The 27885-nt window shown below is 37.5% G+C and overlaps 1 protein-coding gene and 1 long non-coding RNA gene across 2 annotated transcripts in view; one reads left to right on the top strand and one right to left on the bottom strand.

Moving 5' to 3' along the window:
- LOC137021626 (inactive N-acetylated-alpha-linked acidic dipeptidase-like protein 2) overlaps positions 1 to 27885 on the top strand; it is a 243516-nt gene that overhangs the window by 137319 nt on the left and 78312 nt on the right. The window contains exon 10 of the mRNA XM_067388346.1: positions 21815 to 21961. Within this exon, the coding sequence (XP_067244447.1) occupies positions 21815 to 21961 (147 nt within the window). The remainder of the gene's footprint in view (positions 1 to 21814; positions 21962 to 27885) is intronic.
- LOC137021627 (uncharacterized) overlaps positions 21464 to 27885 on the bottom strand; it is a 33581-nt gene continuing 27159 nt past the window's right edge. Inside the window, exon 3 of the long non-coding RNA XR_010895342.1 lies at positions 21464 to 21950. This is a non-coding gene — a long non-coding RNA (uncharacterized lncRNA). The remainder of the gene's footprint in view (positions 21951 to 27885) is intronic.

Raw genomic sequence — 27885 nt, 5'->3', positions numbered from 1 at the left:
GGTGTTGTTATGGTGGTAGCCGCCATTTTGTGAATGTCCTTTGGCGCGGCGGCCATTACGTGATTTACCTCGGTGTCGCATTCCTCCGCGACCCCCACGATAAACGGAGAACCAACAGTCAATAACACATAGTCCAGGAAATGACTAAGAGAAGAACGGGGTCCCTCACAAATTAATTGTTCTTTGAGTGGTTGGTTAACACCCTCGCAGAAAAAGTCAATAAGTGCACAGTCAGGCAGATCTGAATAATATGCAATGTTCAGGTATTCTGTGATGTGATCCTCCAGTGATCGTGTGCCCTGCATACTCCACAACAACAATTGATTAATGTCCATACCGTGTAGAGATCCTCCGGGAAAGCTGCTGGATCGTGGTGGCGGCGAAGTCTTCTGTAACGAATGCGGACTCATGGTAAGATCCATTTGCAGCTTTATTAGGAATGTCATAGTCATACAGGCAGGGTCAATCAGGATCAGACGAGAACAGCAAGGGACAGGCAGAATTGTAATCAGGAAACAGGCAATGGTCAGGACAGGCGGATATCATTCACAGAACAGTATAACAGGCAAGGGTCAGGACAGGCAGCAACGGGTCAAGAACGGGTAACAGACAGGAACAGTAACAACAGGTAAACAGGATATAAACGCTCGGAAATGACACACAATGTAATCAAGACTTCGCGGTGAGGTGGTGTATGTGACAGTCCTTTATAGTCCTGTAAATGAGCTGCAGCTGGGTGTGGTGATCAGTGTGGTGTGCAAGGGTGGATGTCGCAGATGATGATTGGAGAGGAGTGTGAGCATGTGACCGGCAGGGGGGATGATGGGAAATGTAGTCGAAACTTGACAGGGGCCGATGGTGATCGTGACAATCACAAATAATTTGTCAAACAACTGATTCTGTTCATTTATTATTGCATAATCTTTTAGTTTATATATCTTTTATCCACACTCAAATAAAGTACTTTCTTTGAGACAAATCTGAGATGATTTTGAATGCTGAAGCATTTTAATGATCATGTTTATTCACCTCAGACGCCATTGAAGGTCCATGAAACACTTTTGTGGTTTGTGAAAAATTGATGGACAATGCTTGAATGACCATAAAAAAATAAAAAATAAAATATTGGTTATGTGAGACTCCCAAGATCCTTTAAGAAAATGTAAATATTAATCAAATCATTAATAATATCCTACATCCAAAGCACCTTAAATGTGAATGCACAACCTCCTGTTTCTCTGATATGCTAAATCTATTCTATCCCCTATCCTGCAGTGTGATCACAACAAAGAAGAAAACTGTTTAGCATCAGCTCTTTTCTTGACCCCTTTCATTGCATTCCCACATTGTCTAAAAGTCCAGCTCTGTGGCCTTATACCTCCCCACCAATCATTTTCTGTCTCTCAGTAAATTGATAGTGGCTCATGCTAATTGGTGTTGTCCTGTCAGAGCCTTCAGCGCAATGAGACACAAGATGCCCTCATTAGCATGCTAATTGAATGGAATACCATCCAATCAAAGATGCACAGGGACTGTTTGCGGATGACTTGGATGAATGACTTCCAATTGCCAGGCACGATAAAAGAAAGGTTCATTTTTATTTTTATGATTGTTTTCCTTTTTTGTGCTGTTTTGTTAAACTTTGACTGATTAAACAGTCACAATTAAAGCTGATTTATATATATAAACCAGCTTTTATTCTGCCCAAATCAGTATCACAGGCTTTTATCCCAGTGCTTCAGTGATATATTATTAACTAAATGGATCAAACGTTAGGTTTTTCATTGCAGTCATCACTGTTTGTCCCTATGTGCCATTAAATCTCTCGCCTGCACTTACTTTGTTATGTGACCTCTTGCCTCTAATTGTACATGCAGTTTTTTTCCAGTCATCTTGGATTGCTGCAATTGTGCAATTTATCGTTTGAAGATGCTCTCTTGGAGGCATCTGGTATCCACAACACTTTCAATATTTTGAGACATTTTAACAACACTATAAATCATGTTAGAGCTATGGAGGTAATACTTTCCACTTATCTTGCTTTGCAGCTGTCTTTGGAATAGAGATGCCATTGCGGTGATGTTTTGAATGGGTGCTCTGGAACCAATTAGAATAAAGGAAGTACTTCTTTTGGGATTACGGAGTGAAACACAAAGTAAATTGAGAGACTTTTCATTGTTTAATTGGGTATTGTTGTAGCAGGGTGTGCGTGCCTGTCTATTTTAAACTGAAATTACACTGAGAGAAAAGACAAACAATGAGCTGTAAGTAACCTACAAGTTTTGCCATGATATTGATTGATGTAAATTGATTTTGAAGAAAGCGTGTTTATTTGACCATCCCGCATTTCAGTGATTTTTTTTAAATTCATAAAATATTCAGTGCCTTTTCATCTCTGAAACTTTTAAAGTTGAATATGTCTTTGCCTGTAATTTCATGAAAATTATATACTATCTTGAAGTAAATGTTCATATCTTTAGCGTTTTAAAATGTGTAATATACCTATTTATTATTTTAACAGGATTAAATGTACAATAGTATTCCCAAGAAAATGTTTCATTTGAAACATTTAAATAGAGAGGCTATTTTTGTAATGTGTATGTTTGTCTAAATCCAAACGTGGGGCACAAATAACAAACCATGTCTTTAATGAATACGTTGGATGACAGGTTTTACTTAAGCAGGCTAAATTATGATGATAACCGACAAAGGACACGATCCAAACGGAGAGTATAAATACACTGAGAACTAAACTACAGAAACAAGTTCATAATTAGAAACCAAAGAATCCAAAACTAAACAGTGTTGGGAAACAGGAACTAACGGAAACAAACAGTATATATGAGCAATATCACACTCGTAGTCATGGGATATGGCTGTATATCAGCACGGCTGTGATTCGTCCGTAGGCATGAGGCCGCAGGCTGAGTGCCGTAGGTAATCACAGCATGCTGATATACAGCCATATCGCACGGCTACGAGTGTGATATTGGGTTATACAACAGTTCAACGGCACGAGTGTGTAAACAAATAAAAACAACAATGGAGTGTCTTTAAAACCCTCTTTCGTGCAGCATTACTTCCTTTCGCCACGGATTCAAATCTCAAGTTGACAGTTTGACCAAGCCTCTGTTACTAATTCTAAAACGTCACTTTAGAACTAGTAACGAAGGAATGTTCAGTCGCTTCATTGAAACTCATTGAATTTTGTACAGTATGAGTGAGAGAGAGAAAGAGAGAGAGAGATCGCCTGAGAGAGAGAGTATTACCTGTCTGATATATTGCATTACATTTATTCTTCAAGTCGATCTCCATAATATTATATCCATAATAAAAGTCAGTTTGAATGTCCGCTGAGGAAAGCGATCTTGTATTTGTCCTTTTTTTTCAGCTATCGGAATTTTCCAAAACATCCATAACACCACAGCGCTAAAACAACTTCCTTTGCAAAAGTTCCTTTCAATTTAAAAGTCTCTAGTGACTGACAGACTCATTCTCCTGTAAAGTGTTGCCGCCATCTAATGGCGTATTTATGTAACTTTCACTTAATCCATATTACGCACTAATGGACATAATTATATAAAATAATATTTATTGAACAACAAATAAACACAATTGTACAGTTCAGTCAATCGTAAAGCATTAGTTGTTTAAAAAAAAAAAAAAAACTATAGGTCACCCTTTACGCTTGTATGTGGGTTTTTACAAATATTTAACGAATGAAGAGGATTTTAAAGAGTTTGTGCCAAAACCTTGTAACTCCACTGGATCCTCAAACTGTCAGTCAAACCTCAATCAATCACCTCATGAAAGAAGCGCACACACAGTTTGGACATATCGTCTATGCAATGCAAAGATAAATAAAGATCTGTTTGAAAAAAAATGTAAAGCGTTTTATTTTTTACTCAAAAAACACTGTCTATAAAGTTTAATGTTTTACGTATTTGAAGAGCGGAAAAGAGTCTTCGTCTGGTATTTCCCATCTAGTTGTAGCCATTATGCTAAATAAAGGGTGTAAGGTAACATTAATTATCAAATTTAACATAGCACAATTCGACTTGCTCTGGAACAAATAATAGATTAATAAGACCAAAGATTGCCCGTTTTATGTACTCAAATTGAATTATGTCTCATGTTTAACCACTATAAGTGCCAGCGGTAAATCCCCGAAGCACTGGCCGAGATGAAGCAGTTCTTGGCGCATACATGACCCCTGAACGGCCGCTTACGGCCTGGAGCTCACATCACCAAAAACGTCAAAACAAGTTGTAAAGGGATATATATATTGTAAAAATATATATATCCCTGTTAAGTTAATTGTGATATAACTAATATAATTTTCATCTTTAAGAATTGAGATTATTCAATTTATTATGAAAATGCACTGTACTATCTAAGAAAATTAATTGCATAGTATGATTTACGTTGGTAGTGATCTCAATAGTTTTATTTAATCTCAAACCTGCTCTCATAACCAGCTGACTCTTATGTAATTTTTTTTTTTTTTTTTTTCTAGATTAGGTGTTTTAAAACCTGTTAAGCTTTGAGTAATCCTCTTTAAAATCCATGTCTACTGCACCCAAGTAAAAGTCAGTAGTCTCTTTCATATAATAATTTATTCAGACAGCGCAGAGCTCCAAATGTAGGTCACATTCACATACACAACTTATGCCACAAACAGAATGTCATAATGTTTTTTTTTTTGTTTTGTTTTTTTTGTTTTTTTTAGTTTAAATTGGATTTCACTATGATCATAAAGGTTTTTGTCCTAAGTATTATACATCAACACATACTGTTATCTCTGACAGTTAAAGGACACCACATCTTGTGCTCTTAGTAATAACCTTGGGATTTGTTTTGGCCCACCTTGCATTCCCTCCCATGCTACACCTCATATTAGTTCACATAAATCTGACCTATATATAATCTTACAGTAGAATTGTATTCAGATCTAAAATATTTTAGAGAAAATCAGTAAGCATGTAATCCTCTTCGAAAAAGTACATTTTGATTATAGAGAAATCCAGATTGCTATACAAGCAATCAGAGTGTGTTTATCAAAGCCAAGGTTATCTTTGAGATTGGAAACCATTTTTGCTTTTGTGCTTTTATGCCCCATGCATGCTAGAGTTTACAATGGATGTTGCATCTCAACGACATGGAGTAAAAAATGCAATGCAGTGATAATCCATAAATTGAAGGCTCAATTCCCTCTTGATTTTAATTTCGCTTCAAGTGCAGGTTCAGAGCCAAAGTCCCTTTTCAGAGCAAGTCAGTTCCCATCTTGGGAATGCACTCGGGCAGCTATTTTTAGTCATGCAAGTGCAGCTCCTATCTAATTTCATTTAACTTAAGGTATAAAAAAAATAAAAAAAGAATGAAAGCTAAGCACAAGTTTCACGATGGCAACCATATTATGGCTGTTTCTATCTGGAGCTCCAAGAGCAGTGGCTGCATTCGAAATCGCATTTCCTTCTATATAATAGGCGAAAAACAGTATATGAAACTCACGGTACTCATAGAAAAGTAGACAAAAAGGTAGACCTACTACTTCCGATGAGATTCTGAAGTGTGTAAACAATGGACAACGTAACTGATGCTGGTAGGTCACATGCCGTATATAATATGTCCAGATTACCTTCTACACACATTCATACTATATAGAACATACTTTTTAGTGGTTCAAACTAAGTACCTACTAAAGAGAGTATGCAATTTTGGATGCAGCCAGTTTCGCCAAACAAGATCAAACAATGACTTTGCAGGCTGGGGATTGGCTGTTTTATTTGGAAGGCAGGACTTATTTTACTAGAGATGCCATATTGGGTTTTAGGCATTCCTTTTTCTCCCATTCGTTATAGTAGTAGATATCTTATCTGAGCTTCATCTCTATAGTGTAAATGTCTATTTTTTTTTCTCTCTCTCTCTCTCTCTCACATTGCAGGGTTCACCAAGTACATTTAGTTTTATTGTTTAGACTTTTGTAATAAAAAAAATAATCTAGCCAAAGGTGAATTGTTGCCCTGCACATATCATACACAACAACATTATCTCAGCATTTTACAACTGGAATACAAGCCACCTAAATGTGTTGCATTTAATTTTCTGTCAATGCATACTGGCTTTTTTCATGACTTGTCAAGATGAAATACTCTTTGAAAGACTCAGGATTAAAAACAAACTAGTGTTTATGCTGTTTGAAATGGTCTGAAAAGCTCAGCTTTGCCTCAGACTCGCTATAAATGCTGGTCAAAACATCTGAGTGATTGACTACAACAAAATAAGTGTAGCTGAAAAACATGAGTCTGACATTCTTGGAAACCCTGTGAATGATAGATTACTGACCTTAGCAAAGCTGTGATCAATACTTTAAAAAACCAATCGAAAGAACCAAGGATTGTGTTTTAGACTCGCCTTCATCTGATAACCCCTACATCGTATAATGCAGCTCAGCATGCTTTTGTCATACATACTGTTACTTGAATTCCTCCCTCTGCACTGACCGAGAGCTACAGATCATACTTGAATTAATCTCCCAGTATAGCCAATCATACACATACAAACATGAACAGAAGGCAAGGCCACCAAGGGTGGACTCTTCTGTGGAAATCATGTGGCAGGACCGAATGCGCAGCTGCCCCCAGCAGTCCTTTGGGCTGTAACTCTTCATCCTGTGGCGCCATGGTTCTGTCACTCAACACTTCATAAAAACCCGGTCGGGTCCCCAGCACGATAACATCATCCGCCTTTGTCTAGATCAAACCATTTTCACTGGGATTTCATCAAGATAATGCATGTCTTGTGTGCGTGCCATGACACGCTAATTGCAAGCCATTAGTGAAAGCATTTGGCAGGCTTTAGAGGAAGGCGTCTTATGCATACAATCTTAGATTTCTGTAACAGTGAGTTCATTGTCACCCCACTCTTTTCAACACAAATGGAGCTTCCTGTTGCCAACAATTGTATCTTCCTGTATTTGTTGTTTGAATGAAAGGAAGATAGATTACTCTTTTGTGATTAATGAAGGACATCATGTCAATTTTTTTTTTTTATTGCTCAATGAAACCATTCACTCATATACCTAATCTTCAGACCAAGGGCCAGATTTACTAACAGCTTGCACCAGTGCAAACCCTCTTTTGGTGTTAAAAAAACTACTGTCGGGATTTACTAAAGACACGCAAAATTAGCGCTAAAAAGGTGTGGTCTGAGGCTGACCTTATTGCATATGCATTTGTAGGTGTTTCCCTTTCAGACGCAAAATTTAGGAGAGTATTTAAATGAATCATGCAATTTACTAATATTTGCGCTCATCAGTTTACTGCAGTGGTCTCAAACTGCCGCCCGCGGGCCATTTACGGCCCGCCCTCCCCCTCTACCCGGCCTGCAACTGATCTAAAAAATAAAACATAATCCGGCCCGCTAAATTATTATTATTCCCTAGTTGCTACCTGTCTGATATGCAAAGAAAAAGTCGCCGTTCTATGGGGCATTCACATATTGCGTCACATAAGCGGCCGCGCCACATTTTCCTTCTTTCCAATGCGCTTTTGCTCCAGTGGCGTCTGTCGTTGTTATGCAACCATGAGCCGCGCTCTCAACCGCGTCGCTTCTATTATGAGCGTGCTTGCCTAAATTACAGTAAAAGCACTCGACTTTAAAAAACCACCGAAACACGTCCGATGCAACCATTAAACGTTACCGATGTTCAAACGGCATCTTGGACAAATGTGTCTCAGCTGTGTGAGCACAAGCACTGCCACTTGTCTGTCAAGAAACAGAAGAGTGCACAAATTTATTCAGGGATTGTATTTGTTCAATACAGTGTTGTTCAGTGCAAGATTTTAATGTTATTTAAGCTAACATAAAGTAAGGGAAAATACTACCACTAAATGTTAAAAACTAATAATGTATGTAACAATGAGATATTTTTATTTTATAGCAAAATAAAGTTATATATAGATATATATAGCTCCAGTTTTTTGTTTATTTCTGACCCCTCCACGCCACAAGTGTTGCTGGTTTTGTTCCTAAATTACTATTTTTTTTTTTATTCCATGCACCTTGTTGGATGTGAGAAGTTGCACCAGACTATTGCAATTATTAGTATTGTATTAGTATATTAGTAGTATTATATTAGTAATAGTATTATATAATTATATTACACTCTGTAACAATGAGAGAGACACTGCTGTTTACATTTAGTATGGTAAATAAAATATTTATAGTATAGGTATAAAAATATTTTAGTAGGCCTAATGAAAGTAAGTGAGAAATAATGCAAAGGAAAGTACATTTTCGGAAATGTTGCGCTTTCTTGCGCTTGAATGTTAATATGGCCCTCCCATGAGGTGTCAATCACAGAAATGGCCCCCCGCCAGTTTGAGTTTGAGACCCCTGATTTACTGGCAATTGTGCCATTATTTAACACCCAAAAAAATCTTAACCCATTTTGCGATATGGCTGCAATTGTTGCTGCTAGGAGAAGACACTGCAGGGAACAGATAGCTCATTGTAGAAGGGAGAAAATATTTTCCACTCGTATTAATTTCTTCGGAATGCCAGAGGAAGACATTATCTGAATATATCGTTTGCCAATATATACACTATATTGCCAAAAGTATTGGGGCACCCCTCCAAATCATTGAATTCAGGTGTTTCAATCACTTCCATGGCCAAAGGTGTATAAAATCAAGCACCTAGGCTTGCAGCCTCACATCACCAAGTGCAATGCAAGCATCAGATGCAGTGGTGTAAGGCACGCCACCACTGGACTCTAGAGCAGTGGAGACGTATTCTCTGGAGTGACGAATCACTCTTCTCTGTCTAGCAATCCTCTGTCTTGCCTGACTGCATTGTGCCGAGTGTAATGTTTGGTGGAGGGGGGATTATGGTGTGGGGTTGTTTTTCAGGGGTTAGGCTTGGCCCCTTAGTTCCAGTGAAAGGAACTCTTAATGCTTCAGCGTATCAAAACATTTTGGGACAATTTCATGCTCCCAAATTTGTGGGAACAGTTTGGGGATGGCCCCTTCCTGTTCCAACATGACTGCGCACCAGTGCACAAAGCAAGGTCCATAAAGACATGGATGAGCGAGTTTGGTGTGGAGGAACTCGACTGACCTACACAGAGTCCTGACCTCAACCCGATAGAACACCTTTGGGATGAATTAGAGTGGAGACTGTGAGCCAGGCCTTCTCGCCAACATCATTGCCTGACACACTGCCTCACAAATGCGCTTCTAGAAGAATGGTCAAAAATTCCCATAAACACACCCTAAACCTTGTGGAAAGCCTTCCCAAAAAAGTTGAGGTTGTTAAAGGGTGGGCCAACTCTATATTAAACCCTACGGATTAAGAATGAGATGTCATTGAAGTTCATGTGCACATAAAGACAAGGATCCCAATATAGTGTGTGTGTGTGTGTGTGTGTGTGTGTGTGTGTGTGTGTGTGTGTGTGTGTGTGTGTGTGTGTGTGTGTGTGTGTGTGTGTGTGTGTGTGTGTGTGTGTGTGTGTGTGTGTGTGTGTGTGTGTGTGTGTATATGCACCTGATGAGCACCAGCTCTGTTTATTTGTGACCCAATGCTAATTTGCACTGGTCATTATGTAAATGATTTGTAGATCATGCGCAAAACTTGCTAATCCCAACGGCACATTTGTGGAATTGCGCTCTCATGCTAATTTTCCCCATTTAGTAAATCTGGCCCCATGTCTATAAAACTACAAGCACATTATCTGCTTTGTAAATATATATTTTGTAAATGTATAGTCTACTGAATATGCATACAAGTCTAAGCCCCTTTATTTCTATAGTGCTTAATAATAACAATACAGATGGATTCAAAGCAGCTTCACAGTAGTAACAAATTCAAATTCTGCAGTAAAGCAGCTCTATCAAGCCAGTGTCATTATTCAAAATGTCATTATTCAGCTCAAGACAGTCCAGTGTTGATTCAGTTCAATAACTGTAAAGTTCATCAACTGTAAAGTAATCAACTGTGCATACATACTGTATATACAGTGCTTTTGTGCACATACATGTACATGTGAGTGCTATGACAAACTCCTGTGGACTCACTGAACAAGCAAAAGACAGAATATAGTACTATTTTATATTTGTCATATCCGTGTGTTGTTTGGTATGTAAATGGCTAATCATTTGATGGTTTGTGTGTAGAGTTACTATGCAAAAACACCAGTTTTAGAAGAGTTAACATAGTTTTGAAATAAGTGTTTCCTTTTGCATGTTAATTTGTGCATGTTTTGAGTGTAGAGTTTCGAGAAAAGGAGCCATAGTTTCAGAAACTGTGCGTAAGAAATACAAAAAAACTGTAATATTTACACTATAAATTGGTATAAATTCCCTTGTCATTTGAAGTGTAACATAAAATATGTGTTATATGTGTTTGTGCAATAGTATATGTGTTTGTATCTATATTGTACATATGTATATATACTGTGATTCTGTTCAAGTCTATGAGAGTATTATGAGCACTGAAAAAGTATCATAAATTATTGAGCATCTGGAAGTCTCGACTATGCTATTTGATTGGTTCTACCAATAACTTTGAGATATAGTACTCACAAATATAGTTACTGTAGTTGAAGTCTGAACATCTCATTTTGCATTCCTAATTGTGTCTTTTGTGTTTTAGCACTTTTTAGTTTGAAAAACAGAGTTCTGCCGTTTCGCCACTGGCAGAAAAAAAAAAAAAAAAAAAAAAATCTTTCATATAAGAGTTTCACTTTTGTGTCTAACTTCACTTAAAAACAATCCAGTACCCATTTCTCAGTAATAAAAAAGAGCTTCTGCCCTGTTTGTGTCTTATATGAGTTGCAAGCGTTAAACGCTAAAATGTAGTCATTAAACCGAGGGTGTTTTCCTCGCAGAATGAAATGAAATGACTTCTGTAGTAAATGCAGCTCACATTGTGTTACATCAGTCATGCATTCACTGAGATTTGATTGCTTACATTCACTATAATCATGACTGGCCAAAAAAAAATTTACATGTTTTACTTCTATAATGAGTTTTGTAGCAATTTGTGGACCATTTTCCAGCCAAATGCATTGGATTCAAAACACCACAGTGCCTTTCACTAGATTAAATAATTTCCTTGCATTAACCATCTTAGATTTGTGCTTAACCACACAGAGATCTCATCGATTGAATAAAGAGCACAGCACAGGCCCTGATCACAGATGTTGGAGAGCATTCATCACCGTAGCATGTGCGGAACGGCCCGGCTCTTCTCCCACACTGGAGGCCAATGTGATTTCAGGCGCTCCATTCCTGTATTAGTAATGCTGTCTGCACAAGCACATGGTTTATCACTTCAGCTGGCAATCAATTAGTTCCCAATCAATAGCCTCTCGCTGGCCAACAGGCAACAAATTAGCGGCTTCTCCCCACTCGCGCTACACTTGTTTATCCTGTGAACTTGTTTTTTCATCAGGAATCTAACCTGCTCCGCTGGCAAGTTTTGCCACATGTATCCAGGTGTTTAAGTAAACAAATATTGGTAACACTTTATAAGAAGTATACAGTAATAAAGTACTTACAAATCATTAATAAACTATGTTTATAGTTAATTCATAGTTAATATACTGTAGTCTCTTCATTGTTAGTATATTAATAGGCTATATACAAATATTGAGTTCTTCATTCATTGTCAATGTAATTAACACAATTACAGTGTTAATTCATTCTCAGTTACCCCCCACTTAACCCATCGCACACTTTAGGGGGTCTGTTAAAAGTCAGTGGGCTCAGGAGAGGCATGAGAGAAGCGGCATCCTGCTGTAACTTTACCTGCTAGTGTCGCTGTTGGAAAGTGTTACTTTATAAAAACGTGTGATTTATACACTTTTTAATGTCACATTTTGTAATATTAGCATTGATTTATTTTTGTAAATTTGTGTGTGTGTGTATTATGTTTTTTTTTTGTTTGTTTTTTTTTAAGGGGCACTTAATACTAATACAATTAATGTCTCATAAAGGTTGGTTTACAGCACTTAATTAATGACATTTTCCCATTTTCCGTGACCTAATCTAAAAAAACTATTTACATGTTAACAAAGCATAAAAATAAATAAATGGATAAGCATCATCTAACTCTTTACATATGAGCTAATTAAACAATAATAATTTGGTTAAGGTGTAATACATTAGGTCTTTTATTGCGCTTCTCTAATTTAATGCGTTCACTTAATTTATTAGAATTTAGTTTAAATTTTACAGTTTTACATTTTTATACAGTGTTAACCAAATATTTTAAGAGAAAAAACATCTGAGCTTTTTCAGTAATAGACAAATAGATGTTTGTGTGTTAAAAAAGGGTCACTTAGAGGGATGTATGACAGAGGCACCAAAACAGAGCTGACGCTAAAAGCTGTTAATTACTGGTTTTCATTTAGAAAGCAGTGACATCAATTTCTGTCATTCGAATATAATAACTAGTTGCTGTAAAACAGGAGAAATTGAGCTTCGTAGCATCAGGATCATATTTCAAAAGGTCTTATTCGGTGGCTGCGTTTCACTAGGCTATGGCATAATTCCCTCTGACCATACAACAACAAGTTTCCCAAATAACCACATTATATCTTAACAAAATGTGTACAAAAATCCACCATACTAAAAGAATGCAAAAGAGTCCAAGGACATGCACAGACTTACAGATAACAACAATAAAGTTGTTTAAAATTTGATTTAAAAGCTGCAATTTCTGCCAAAGTCCAACTTCAGCAACAGAACTACTAAAATTAGACAGTTCATTAAGCTGATAATTAGAGATGCACCGATACTAACTTTCTCTGCCGATACCGATAGCCGATTATTTTCAGAATGATATCGGCCGATGTCGATACCGACAGTTTGGTTTTACTTAAGGGAAAAAAAAAATCTCTCCCAAATAATGTTGCAAACTATACAGGGAACCCTCTCATTTGGTACACTTCAATATTAGAGGTTACAATTTACAACAGAGGTATTATATTCAGCTGTTGTTTATTTTCAGATATAATAAATACACTCAAATAAAAATTGAATATAAAAGTATCACATAAGGTAATTTTCAACACTTGTTGTCTTCATAGCATATGTACACAAACACAAGCTATGAACATTAGAAAACATTCCTGAGGTAAATGTGACATGATTTGACAGTGTTCACAAGCTGTTTTATTGACGTCTTTCTGCGGTTGAAACACAAATAAAGTGATTACATGAGACATGATACATTTGGGTAAGCTGTACTATATCTTTCAACATACCTTTGATGATAATGCATGTTTTTCGAGATGTAACTTGTATTGAAGAGGAAGAAAAGACTGCCACCTGAACTGAGATATTACAGCGATCTGACATGTGTCGTTCAAAACACCATTTATTGTTTGAATTTCATGATAAAATGGACAGAATTTGAAAACTGAAATTTTTATTCTCATCAGCAGTAACAAAGCACAAAGCTTTTTGCGATTATTGGATGGGAGGCACTACAAACAATATTTGATGTAGGGAAAAAAACGCAAACCAGGCAACCCTGGCTTGAACTTCGGGTGATTCATAGAGTCAGAAAGAGCCTGCTTTAACTTCAATGTTTTTAAACTGTTAATGCATTAAAATTCAACACGAGTGATTTTCTTTACACACAGTATGTATGAGTTGCAGTCTGAACACGGTTTTCAGCACCCTCTTGATTGACAGGATATAGTCGGCCCTGATCATCTGCGGTTTTAAAACCAATACCGATTGTTGGCCGATACATTAATGCATCTCTACTGATAATATCAACCCATTTCACAAAACTGTTTGCCATTCATATTGTGACAGACCGTTTATTTATTGGAATGGTCAAATCCCTGTCTGTAAACATTCAAGTTGACTGAGTGTCTGAAACTGTAGTTAGACAGATTTATAATATCTATATCTGCAATAGACTTTAAATGTTACCGTAGTAAAAGTAAAAACATTACCATAGTAAAAACCTGTAATATTGTGTTAATACACATAAAAACACAAACGTCTCAGGTTACGCATGCAACCATGGTTCCCTGTGAATAGGAAAGGAGACGCTGCATCCCCTAGGGGTCACTATGGGGAATGTCTTTTGCATGACAAGTGTCTGAGGCATCAGTCTAAACAAGACAATGAACTTGACATTGGCAGGCGGCAGCCTATGATGTCATCACTGGTATGACCGTGAGTATAAAACGGCATATGTGAAATGCCCATGCTGCCATGCAGAAGGGATGAGTGCCTTATTGGCTTAGCTAAGTCAAAGGACTTGAAGGAGTCCTCATCCCTAAGGTGCACCAGCAACAATTACAGACCAGAGCTTCTCAAGAACAGTGGCCTCAACAGGAAGACTCTAAAGAGAGGAAGCCTAACTACATTCAAATTTGGGCCAGCGTCGAAGGAGGCCTAACACTCGGAACTTGTGTTGGACTACTGCGAAGAATGGAGGCCTCAAAAGGGTGGCCTAGGCAACCGAGAAGGCTCAAAAAGCTAAGCTCTCTCAAAATAATGGCTCGCGAAACTCCACAGAGTGGAGGTCTCCATACAATGACTCTCAAAATGAGAGGAGGCTTAGCAACACTCCATACTGAAGGTTAGTAGACAGGGAAGGAGGCAGATGTTATTTCGCCTCTGGGACCCTAAACTGATCGTGTTTATCTTGGATCACTTCCCTCAGGTCTTTTCTTCTCCCCCTGGCTTCACACCTCCTCCATGCTCTACTAGCAGGCAGGATGAGAGCGCTCAGGAATATCATTGAACTCATCAGCCTCATCCTGCTCGTCATGGCTTGAAGCCAGGAGCACGCTCGCTGCCGGATCGGATGGCTTGAGAGTCAACACGTCATCACAATCTAGCTTGCTCTCATCTGACGCAGATGAATGAGAAATGCACACAAACACTCCCCTCAAGGGCTGAGCACGCATGCTCCTCGCCCATGCACATAATGCACATATTGTGTGTTATCAGGTGTCAGATAATGCTGACACAGAAGAACACACTGCCTAAAAGACTTAGTGCTAGTTCTAGCCATAATCACCTCAAACAAACAGGTATCCTGAAGACAAGAAAGAGGATGATGTATTTCCCAGGTGCCCTTTTACACTCACGGTCGCACCGGTGATGACGTCCTGGGCTGCCGCCTGCCAATATCAAGTATATTGTCGTGTTTAGACTCATGCTTAAGATACAGGTAATGCCAGAGGCATTCCCCATAGTGACCCCTAGGGGGTGCAGCGCAAGTTCCCTTTTGAAAGGGAACCAACACATTCTCACCTGTGAAAGGTTATCCCATTTCTTCAGGAATTTAAATCTCAGTGGTTACACAACCAGAAGCTGTGCAGTGTGGCCCAATTGGCATCATTGATTCTTACTGTGAGCGATGACACGCTGACCATTCCAAGTCGATGTGTCTGGAGCAGTCGAATGTGGCATCTACATATACAATACATATCTATGGTCCAAACCCACCAGCCAGATGTTGTCATGACAGATTTTTAAAATGGTTTGAAAGCCCACAAAGTTAAGAGCATTAAAAATAAAAACATATGTCTTACTTTTTGTCGCATTACAGTTTTTATTCCATAAGTGCATAGTGGTGAGGCCGGAGCAGTGCAAAGTCGGTGACAAGCTCATTCAAATCAAAACATTTCACCAACTCTTTCTCCACAGACATGAACATTAAGTGATTTTAGTATGTTGACAGCTAATCCAAAAGACATGTGATTAAGTGATGAAATTAAATGCAACTGTGCTACACCAGGAAGTACACCATCATGAGAAACCTCCTATATTCCTATGAATTGTCCCTAGGAACCTACCAATGCTCAGATCTATTCTTCTAAAAAATATTTAGATCTTTAACAAGCATCATCATGAGCTTCCCCCCATCTTGTCTGAATGCCAGGGTATTGCAAGTGCCATACTCCGTCATATATAAACGCCACCCCTGGTCTTATTTATGTGTAATTGCCACTGGAGACACTTTCAAATGATTTCAGTATTACTATTTCAATTTAAATGGATGCATTAGGCAAGAAAGTAGCTCATCCATTTGTATGTCCTCTCATTTTAAAAGGCCCCAGTGCGCCACCATCTGTGCAGCGACTGCAAACAGCTCACATTATGCACAGTGACACCCATCTTGTTGTTTTTTTAAATAATCTCAGTCTTATTCATCTATTTTGTCTCTTCTTTTTATAAATGTATCAGCAGTTCCAATTCCACTTCTCTGCAAATGTAATTTCCAAAGGTCACCTTCTCTGAGAATAAATTATCTCCACAATGCAAGGTCATTCTCCGTCTCCAGCGCATTCAGAACGAGATAACAGTTTTGTTCGCATATTTGCTGACCCTTCTCTCTCTCTCTCTCTCTCTCTCTGTCTCTCTCTCTATACAGCATTCTCTCTGTTCGCTGTCATTTTATTTTTGTACTGTGAGAAATTTCATTTTGTTGGCATGTCTTGTCAAGTACAGATGTGAACTGATAATTACTACCTTTTACTGTATGCAGTGATTTTTCCATTCATTCATTCATTCATTAAAAAAAAGAAAAAAAAAAAAAAATATATATATATCCGGTGACTCAGTGAGGCCTGATGCAATGACATTTCCTCTCTCAAGATCCATTAATGTACTAAAAACATATTTAAATCAGTTCATGTGAGTACAGTGGTTCAATATTAATATTATAAAGCGACAAGAGTATTTTTGGTGCGCCAAAAAAAATAAAAAAATAAATAAAAATAATTTCAAAACACTGCTTCAGGAAGCTTCGGAGAGTTATGAATCAGCGTATCGAATCATGATTCGGATCGTGTGTCAAACCGCCAAACTGCTGAAATCATATGACTTTGGCACTCCGAACCGCTGATTCGACACGCTGATTCATAAAGCTCCGAAGCTTCCTGAAGCAGCGTTTTGAAATCGCCCATCACTATATAAGTCGTTTTTTTTTTTTTTTTTTTTGGTGCACCAAAAATATTCTCGTCACTTTATAATATTAATATTGAACCACTGTACTCACATGAACTGATTCAAACATGTTTTTAATACCTTTATTGATCTTGAGAGAGGAAATGTTCCCTATGCAGGCCTCACTGAGCCATCTGATTTCAACAAAAAATATCTTAATTTGCCTTCCGAAGATTAACAAAGGTCTTGCGGGTGTGGAACACCTTGAGGGTGATTAATAAATGACAACATTTTCATTTTTGGGTGAACTAACCCTTTACAATTATGTAGTAGAGTTTCATGGCATTTGGTTATGGAAATTGAATTTTAAAATCATTTTTGTAATAAAATGGCAATCTCCTTTTTTTTTTTTTTTTTTTTTTTTTTTTTGAAATATTTTTACATGTTTTGCATAATTGGACATTATTTAAAAAACGTAATTTTTCTTTATGTGCTTCATGTTCATATCTCGTATTTCATACACTTCACTGATAATTAAACTTGGTATCCAAATCCACTAACTTTTAATAAAACTTTAATGGTGGCACAATTGTTGTTCATAGTGAACAAAATTGAAATAACTCAAACTGTGTAAAAATAAAATTAAACATAATAATACAACTGATAATAATAATAATAATAATAATATAATTACTTCATTATTATTAGTTGTATTATTATTTATTTTATTTTTTGCACAGTTATAAGCTTAAAAATAAATGAAGGCACAGTAAAAAAATAAATAAAAAATGTCTACATATAACAAAATGTTTAAATTGAAATTAAATTGGCCTGAAATGCTAGGACTATTGCCCGTTGTTGAAGAAACTCTGTCTATGCCTCTGATCTTTCTCAAATTATTGAGCACATGTACAATCTTTCTTTTTGCTGCCTCTGATCATGTGGGGTGGTATGTAATGTGATGTGGAAGTTCTCATTCACTGGATCACAGTGCTTACAATGGCATGGTAAAAGCCTGCTCATTTGCTAATGGTCTTTAGCAGGCAATGCTGTTTGTTTCACATCAGCTGAGTGGACGAGCAGCTTCATTTGCTGTGGCTTTCTGCCAGTGCATCTCTTTTTCCTCAGTACCCACAGGTCTATTCAAGCTCAAATATATAAACAATGATTTTGCTATCTCGTTATCATTGCAGACAGAGAAATTAAATATTGATTCTCCTCACGGGGAAAAGGAATTGCAGTGCAGAAATTACCTATTCTCCCTCTTTCTTGCTGCTCCCAAGCTGTTTCTGCTGTCACATTTTACCTCAGGAATTTGTGGCTAATTTTGACTTTAATGGCTTTTGCTGCCTATGAAGATGAAGGAGTCCACTTTTTTCAGAATGAAGCACCGGATGTTACAGTAATCCATGCACAGCGCAGAAATAGACACACAAGGAAGAATAATGTGTTATATTCTAGGGCAGGTATAACTATTGCTTAAATCATTATGTCATATAAGTAATATTAATAAGTCAAAGCTGATAATGCACTTTATAATCTGCCCCACCTACTTTTCAGGCCACTTTGTTCCTGTGGCCCAAACCATGTATGAATGAAAAACAAGTGTTTTGTTTAGTCAGGCAAACTATGTACAAAAACATACAACTACAACAATTATAAGGTATATCATATTATTTACATCTTATTACAGGATTTATAGAATTAAAACAGTTAAATAAATAACATCTGAATAGATTGCATTGAATATACTGTATTCCATTTATTGTTCAAATACAGAGACTTGTTCTTATTTTTTGGAACAATAAATATGTGTTACTTGATTGTTTAGTGGGTTTGCTCCCGTTCTTTGTTTTTATATTTTTGTTTGTTTGTTTTTGTTTGGTTGAACTTTAATCAGGCATACTAATCTGTTGGGTAAGGATCTTCATTGGTATAATATCAATCAGAGAATACAAGTATGAAATTCAGCACATTACAAATAACTATATATATATATATATATATATATATATATATATATATATATATATATATATATATATATATATATATATATATATATATATATATATATATATAACTATATAGTATATAGTTATACCTCTCGAACGTTTATATAAATGAATAACATGATAGCTTGAACTGATTGCTTAAGGCCAAAATATGACTATGTTGAATTAAAATAATTGTAGTACACTAAAATGTTTTGTCTAGTAACTGAAAAGTTCTTTGTGTGGTAACATCTCGTTTTGATCAAATTAAAAAAAAAAAAAAAGCTTAATATTACTAAATAAACTTGAGTCTGTTGAGTTACACAAAAGTAGGAGTAACTCCTAAAAAAAAAAAAACTAAAAAAAAACGTTGTAAGCCACGTTTCCACCAAAATTACCCAGAACAATTTGTCCCAGGAACTTCTTTCCCCCAGACCTGTTGCTGTCTGCATTTCCATTGCAGTCTAAAGTACCGTGAACATTAGACAAATTAGTCTGGTGACTTAAGACTACACGCTACTTTCCGGTAGCTTTTTTTTACTTTTCCACGCAGCTTTCCTGCTGGATTTCGTCCTCCGCATATAAGCTTAAAGGGTTAGTTTACCCAAAAATGAAATGAATGTTGTTTATTACTCACCCTCATGTCTTTTTACACCCATAAGGCCTTCATTCATCTTCGGAACACAAATTAAGATATTTTTGATTAAATCCGATGGCTCAGTGAGGCCTGCATAGACAGCAATGGTACTTCCTCTCTCAAGATCCATAAAGGTACTAAAAACATATTTACATCAGTTCATGTGAGTACAGTGGTTCAATATTAATATTATAAAGCGACAAAAATATTTTTTGTGCGCCAAAAAAAAACGTATCAAACCGCCAAACTGCTGAAATCATGTGACTTTGATGCTCCGATTCACTGATTTGATTCATAAAGCTCCGAAGCTTCATGAAGCAGTGTTATGAAATCGGCCATCACTAGATATTGTTAAAAAGTCATTATTTTGTTTCGTTTGGCGTACAAAAAATATTCTCGTCGCTTTATATTATTAAGGTAGAACCACTGTACTCACATGAACTGATTTAAACAAGTTTTTAGTACCTTTATGGATCTTGAGAGAGGAAGAACCATTGTTGTCTCGGATTTAATAAAAAATTTTCTTAATTTGTGTTCCGAAGATGAACGAAGGTCTTAGGGGTGTAGAACGACATGAGGGTGAGTAAAAAATTATATTAGTTTAATTTTTGGGTGAACTAACCTTTTAACAAAGCCTGAACCTCGTTGTCGGTCCTTCGGTCATATTTTTTAAGCACCTTTGTTGATTTGAATAGCAAACAACTCTTACTGCACACACCGCAACAGACTTAAAAATGGTGTTGGAAATAAAATGCTGCATGAACTCAACCAATCAGCATGTTCAGCACCCAAGCCCCACCCCCGAAAGTTCCTGAACTTTGAATAAGTAGTACCTCGCGAGCAGGGACTTTCTGGGGGGAACAATTTTTACCCGGAACTTCATTTAGACCCTGGTCCCTGCGGTAGAAACACGCTGAGTACCATCTCAAAGTCCCCAGTTCCTGGTGAAAATTCCTTCAGTGGAAATTAGGTTATACATATCCACTTTTTTACAGTTGATTTCAGAAAGATTTAAACAACACTCTCCTGATGATGTAATTTTACTTATACATATTTTCCCCAAATAAATAATTTTTAGAAATTAATAAATACAGTATACTGTATGTATTCATTTATTAATAAAATATTATTTATTTTTTTAAAAATGTAAATAATATTGTATCAAAATGCCTTTTTCATAGTGAAAGATTTATTAGAAATATTCCCTAAACCTCTGACAAATCTCTTCTTATTTCTACACCTGGAACCCAAGTCTGGCCTCTTTCTTTCACCAAGAAGTTTGGATGCAATTTGTGTGTGACTGTGTGTTAAAAAGATGTGTTGTGAAGCATGTAACAAAAATGTTCTTTGTTCCTCAAGGGTAGACACTGTAAGTCCAAATGCAGCTGCTTTTTATGTTTATTTTTGTTTTTTAGGGCCTGTCTGATATGAATTACACTGATGACTGTTGTTGGTCACAGTTGATTGTAACACTGCAGACTGTATTTTTCCCTGCATTATGCTTTCAACCTATGTTTGTGTAGATTTACATTGATTTTGGCTCTGCCAGTCATCATTTGCACTTGTTTGAGGTTTACGTAGCTGCATGTATTTCTGTGAACGTTGACAAACAGTATTATATATATACACAATATTGCAGCACATGTCAGTTGCTGTACAACAGAACAGAATCTGTTCATTTAACAGCAGTTTTGCGATCAATGCAGTTCAATCTGTAGGTTATTAAATAGCCAAGGGCCAGTTTCAACCAAAACAGATTAATCCTAAACCATCACTCAATGAGAAATCAATATCGGTTTAGGATTTAGGCAGGGCTTTAGTGATGCACAATTATACGCAACTACAAATGAGATTTAAAAGCACATTATTGTTGTGTGAAAACAAGAACAATCCTATTGGTGGGATGCTTAGCTATTTAATGAAGACCATATTTAGAATACCTTAATACTCATCACATACTTGTACACATTCAAATCACATGCCAGTGAAAAACTCTTTTCAATCCCATACATTTCCCCTCTCACAATACATCTCTTATAGTGAGAACATTTTAATAAAAGCTCCTCACTTAAATGCATTCCTCACATATCACTCAAGTCAAGTTCATAACTGTATTTATCTGTATAGATCATTGTTGAAGGTCTACTCGAGTTATTCTGATTAATATAGTAATATAGTAGGCGACAAGATCACATTGTAGATTGCTGTATATCTTCACAATGTCAAATTGTTATCATGCATGTATGTTTATCTTTCAGAAACATTCAATGAGTTGCAGTCGGGGAGGTGGTTGTCCTGGTCCGAATGTCAGCTCACTGCAGACACCTGGAGATGCCAGCTTTTTCTCTAATCAGCTTGCTGTCCCCACAGTGGAGTTCACATACTCAGAGTTTCCTAAAACAGAGGTACATGAAACATACACATGCAAATGTGTGCAATATAAGCACATTGACAATCCAATCATTTATTACATGAACTGTAAGTCTAGAAGATGTTAACAGTGAGCAGGCATTCCCTGCACCACTGTCCACAGATGGGGAAAATGTTTTCAAGAGGCCGACAAATAATAGCCTAATGGACAACATGGGCCCTATTTTAACGATCTAAGTGGAGCAAGTGCACTTAGGGCGTGTCCAAATCCACTTTTGCTAGTTTAAGGACGGGAAAAATGGTCAGAGCGCCCCGCGCATGCATGGTCTAAAAGAGTTGTCCCTATTCTCTGAATGAGTAACGGGTGTGTTTTGGGCGTAACGTGCAATAAGCCAATCAGAGTCTCATCTCCCATTCCCTTTAAAAGCCAGTTGCGTTCGCACCATGGCAGATTTGCTATTTACATGGCGGAATTTGCAAGCGGAAAAACTTAATGCTTCTCTAGCTGAAAAACGGATCTGCTCGTACGCGAGGTTAAAGCTAATGAGCAGACCATCTACGGGAAAAGCCGGATTCCACAAAAGCATGTATGATAGGGCCCCGTATGTTTCAAATGCTCAACAATTTCCAATACGAGCATCAGGACATGTCTTTTATATTTTATATGCTTTCAAGATACAGTATGGTGATTATCTCAGACATCCAACTTAATAAATTATGCTGAACATTTGAATCTAACCATGCCAACAAATGGAAAAGTTTGCCAGTTATTTATTATCACATCAAATATTGTGCCTTTAGCCCTAACACTAGGGGCATTTTTTACCCTTTTACATATTCTGTAGTTATTAAAAACTGTTGATTTGATTACTTTGAACAAAACCTTAAATTAAAGTCTTAAATTATGTATGGCAAGTTTAACACTCATTTTCTATTCCATTCTATTCCATTTTCTCTTTTCATGTCAAGGATCAGTCAAATGTGCACTCGCATAGTGAAACTTGGATGCTTAAAAAATGTTTTTTGTGTCATCTAGAGTAAAAAGTTTAGAGCAAAATTAATTCAAATGCGCCTTTTACCCCTGTGTGCCTTTAGCCACGTTTGCCCTATACAAAAAAAAAAAAAAAAAAAATCATACAAACCAATGTTGAAACCTTATTGTTTTATATGTATGTATACAGTGCTACAATTCTTGCTTTTGACTTGAGTGATCCAGTCCAATGGGATCACTTTAAAACTCAAACAGGTTTCACTCATGGATAAATCATGCATTCCCAGAAACCCGCAAGATGAGTTTTCGCTCACTGTGACCCTAATGCTTTCCTACACTTCAATGTGGATTCTCTGGTTCAGCACAGGCTGTCACATTGTTCCCCTGCACCCTCTTTGCCTCATTATGATACGTGAGGAACAGTCTCCTGTCATATAAAATTACCTTCCATGTTCCTCCATCACACAGAAGCACGGTCAATCCCCAGGACTCCTTTACAAGCTGCATCAATGTTGCGTTCCATCTGTCACGGCCCTGATGTCTTATCCGTTGTCTTTTCAGATGACATATGTGAGCGTATACCAAGATAAACAAGCTCTCTCTTCCTTTAAAATAAACACTCAGGAAGCTTGCCTGCTAAATTGCATACATATGTGTCCTCATTTTCACTGCACTTTATTTGAGAGCATCCTTCATCATCAAGTTTTTTATGGCGCATCTTTGTACTGTACTTCCTCACCACAGTGGAGATAGTTAGATCCACTGCAAGTCCCTGGGTTCATGAACACAATGTAGCAATTTAAGAGTTAAACATTTCACACACAAAGTGACTTTTTTCTTCTTTCTGTACATCTTTCAGCCTCTCTCTCACGCTGTGGTGGTTGACACTTTCTACATGCTGACTTGTACATCTGTCTCATCCGGCACACATGCCTGGCTAAGCATTTGCAGTGCAATGCTGGTGTGCCTTAAACTGTGAGTGTAACCTTTTCCTGGCATTCAAGCCATCAGGCTACATTAGCACTGGGGGTGGCTGGTGTGTTTGGGAACAACACGGTCTGTGCTGTGACATCCAGCTCCCAGCATCCCTGCTTCTGCTCTCTGCCACGTGCCTCCACCCCAGGAGCCGTTGCTCTCCCAGCTAGCAAAATCAAAATGACATCTGGGCCTTCATATGATAACAATACTTACAGTGCCTGTAAAAAGAGAAAGACTCTTTAATGTCAGTTAACTTTAATGTAAGTTAAACCAGGGTTATTATAGTTAACCATGTAGACATATTTAAAAAATAAATAAATAAATAAATAATAATAATAATAAATATGAAAAAATGTGAATGAAGAAACATGGAGAGAAGTCATTCTCCGGTGTCTGGAATGTTTGTACCCACTGTCAATCAAAACCACCGCAGATCCAGGAATCACGCTTACCGTGGATAAAGAGCTTGGGCCCACTGTAGACCGAGAGCCAGAGCCACAGACCCTGTACCAGAGCCAATGCCTGCAACAGAGCCAGAGCCTGCAGCCTCATCCATCCTGGAAACAACACCTGCCGACCAGGTGTGTGAGCTGATTTATACATCATGCCAATGGGAGTTCTCGTGGAGCTGTATGATGAAGTGAGTGGTCACCCTCATTCTCCAGCATTGAAGATATCTCTTCCCCAGTCTGAAGTGTGCGATTTTCTGATAACATCCAGTGCCCAAGCCCTTCCTCCTCTGCTGTTTCCGCCCAGCTTCAAGTCTTCTTTGTCGCTGCTTGTTACGCAGAGCTCCAAGTCTTCTTCTTCGCCTCCACTGTTTACACACAGCCTCAAGTCTTCTTCGTCACTGCTGGTTCAGACTAGCCTCAAGTCTTCCCATTCACTCATCCTCTTCCAAGTAAACCATCCAGTTCCTCTGTGTCAGCTTTTCTTGTACCGTTCAGCTCCTCCCCCTCTGTTGATTCTGCTGCAATGCCTTGAGCCTCCCAGTCTTCAGCTTTGCCTTGGTGTGATGATCCCCTGGCTCCGCCTCTGTCCTCCGAGCTCTTTACTCCACCTTGGCCTGTCAACCAGTCCCTCCGGCTCTCCACCTTGGTCAGTCATCACTCTACCTCCGCCACAGACTTCCGGACCCTTGGCTGCACTTCGTTCCCCTACCCCTTTGGCTTCATCGGGCTCCTCCCTCCCTCCTGTTCCACCTCAGTCCTCACTCACACTGGCTCCACCTCAGTTCTCCGACAGCCTAGCTCCACCTCGGGCAATCATCACCATGGCTCCACCTAGGCCTCCTGGTCCTTCAGTGTCACCTGGTTTCCACCTGCTCCACCCTGATGGTGTCTTCTTCTGCTGGTCCAGACTCTCACCCTCATTGTATGGAGCTATTATGGTGTAATGCCACAATCTGATGTATTTTCTGTTTCGTTTTCAAGGACTTTTATTTATTTATTTATTTTGTCATTTCCTGTGTTCCCTTGTGTTTACACTTGCTGCTATGATTATTCATTTTATCATTGATTATCACACAACTGTTTCTCACCTGTTTCTCATCAGCTGCTGTGTATTGATCCCCTCAGTTTCAGTTCCTCATTGTCTGGTGTTGTCTGTGCATAGCACACTGTTACTTTGCCTTCTCATTTGGATTACTCTCTTTTGTTTTGTTAAATAAGGACTATGCTGCTAAATAGATATGCTTTGCCTCACCTCACTTCATCTTCATCCTCAGCCAATCTGAGGAGGGCAAATTATTACCACCCCAGATCACAACCATCACCTCACCTGGTCTTCATCCTCAGCCAATCCATGGTAATTATATTTGGTGTTTATTAACTGTATTTTTAATTTACTGTAAATAATTTTATATAAATATAATTTGTAGATACTTTTTAGACACTGTATTTTTGAGTAGAGTATTTGTGTGATTTACCTGAAATAACGGTGCATTGTTTCAACTGAACATCAGTTGAATCTGTACCAAGCAGAGTAAGGGAACTAAACTAGACCGATACAGATTCTAGCAGAAATTACCATCTTCATAAATCAAACGTTTTTACGTTTTAATCTCCTCTGGTTTTGGGCACTAAAGACGGTAGTCTAATGCAGAGTGACAGATCAGGGAGTCTATCTCCACCCATGATAATGCAACTCCCTCTCCAGATGGTCTTCATGTCTTGTTTCTGTCTCCAGCCCTGCGGCTGAGGGTCAAAATTGAACGCTATCTCAGAAATCTGCCTGACCATGCAAAAATCTGTCACCAGTTGTTTACTGGGAGCTTTCCCGACCCAGAGTTACCATCCGGTTCTTGTCCTGGAAAGTCGGAGGTTTGTTGGCCGTGAACAGACAGCATGTTCAAGTTTTTTGGCCCGAGGTGCTGTATTAGTGTCTGCACAACTAATCTAATTAGCAGTGTGAAGCAGCGGCAGCTGGATGTGGTAGATCCGTAGGGTCTCTACGCTTCAAAATCATATGGCAGTTCCCTTTGCTAGCTAACTCTCTACTCACAACTGACAGCTATGCTAGGCTTGCCTTAGCCTACACAAGCCCACCATCTGGTTTCTGCCGTTGGCGGTGACTGTTTAGGGGGAAAAAAAAATGTTGGGTGTAACATGCACATGCATATAGTAAGGCCTCATCAACATGACATCTCTGTGTGCCAGTAGTATCTAGGGTCTAAGATCAAGTCACATGTAATGTACAATATATTATTTGCTTTTAAAAGCCTACTAATAGTTGTGTGGGGGTTAAAGAGATTACAAGTTACCAAGGATAAATGAGATCTTGCCAAGACACTTAATTAAATAAAAATAAAACACTGTTTTAAATACTTCAAGCGAATATAGGCAATACATTATAATGTACAGTATGAAAAATGAAGATTTAAGATTTTAAAGATTACATTTACAGTGTTATTAACTTAATAATGTTTTTAAAAGTTAAGACATAATGGAAATAGTAATTTAAGAGTAATATATTTGATCAAATGATACACTAAAAACATTTAGAATGTTACAAAATATTACAAAATACAAACAATTTTTGATTTATTTGTATTCATCAAAGAATTCTAAAAAAAAAAAAAAAAAAAAAAAAAATGAAATGCTTCTTGAGTAGCAAATCAGCATTTTAGAATGATTTCTGAAGTATCATGTGACTCTGAAGACTAGAGTAATGGATGCCAAGAATTCAACTTTTCCATATGATTAGAGGAATATATTAAATATAGAAAACTGTTATTTTAAATTGTAATAATATTTCACAATATTACAGTTTTCACTGTATTTTGAGTATATAAATTCAGCCTTGGTGAGCATAAGAGACTAAATATAAAAAAAAAAAAAAAAAACTCCAAACCTTTAAACGGTAGTGTATATCACTACTTTTGTAAAAACAGTTAACTTGATATAGTGACGAGATGCACTGTGTTTGCATTTCAACACTGGTGTCTGGAGAAAAACTTCTCTTTTTTTGTACCACCTGTCCTCATTTTTCACCAAGGTCCTGTCTTTATGGATGAGTACTCATGTCAGTGCAATCCTTTCAGTAATACTACTATTTTCTCATTTGAAGGTGCTTTTTGTTCATTTTCTCCCTTTTTAAATTGTGACCATTTTGCTGAAATGATGACAGGGATCTGTTGGTACACATACAAAGGGGACACTGAAGTTTGAGAGACTAGTTTGAGAGGTATCATTCTGTTATAGCTGAGAGAAAATAAAGTCTATACAAAACTGTGTTGGCAAATGAGTATGTTGAATATTTCATGTCACATTGATTTTTAAAAGTTCTACTTCATCTTTTGTCATATGGTACTTGAAAAGCAAGAAATTCTCAACTTAACATCAGAGTACACATTGAACCTGACACTTACGTTGCATAAACTTCAAAATCTAAATATAAACTTATTAGTTAGAATGTAATGTGATCGCATGCAGATGTGTTAGACTGTTGGTGTGCTTGTCAGATGCTGTAAACTGAGAAATGCAGATGCTG

The sequence above is a fragment of the Chanodichthys erythropterus genome, chromosome 6, assembly GCF_024489055.1.
Source record: "Chanodichthys erythropterus isolate Z2021 chromosome 6, ASM2448905v1, whole genome shotgun sequence".
Taxonomy (NCBI): domain Eukaryota; kingdom Metazoa; phylum Chordata; class Actinopteri; order Cypriniformes; family Xenocyprididae; genus Chanodichthys; species Chanodichthys erythropterus.
This window is presented reverse-complemented; position numbering and strand designations above follow the sequence as displayed.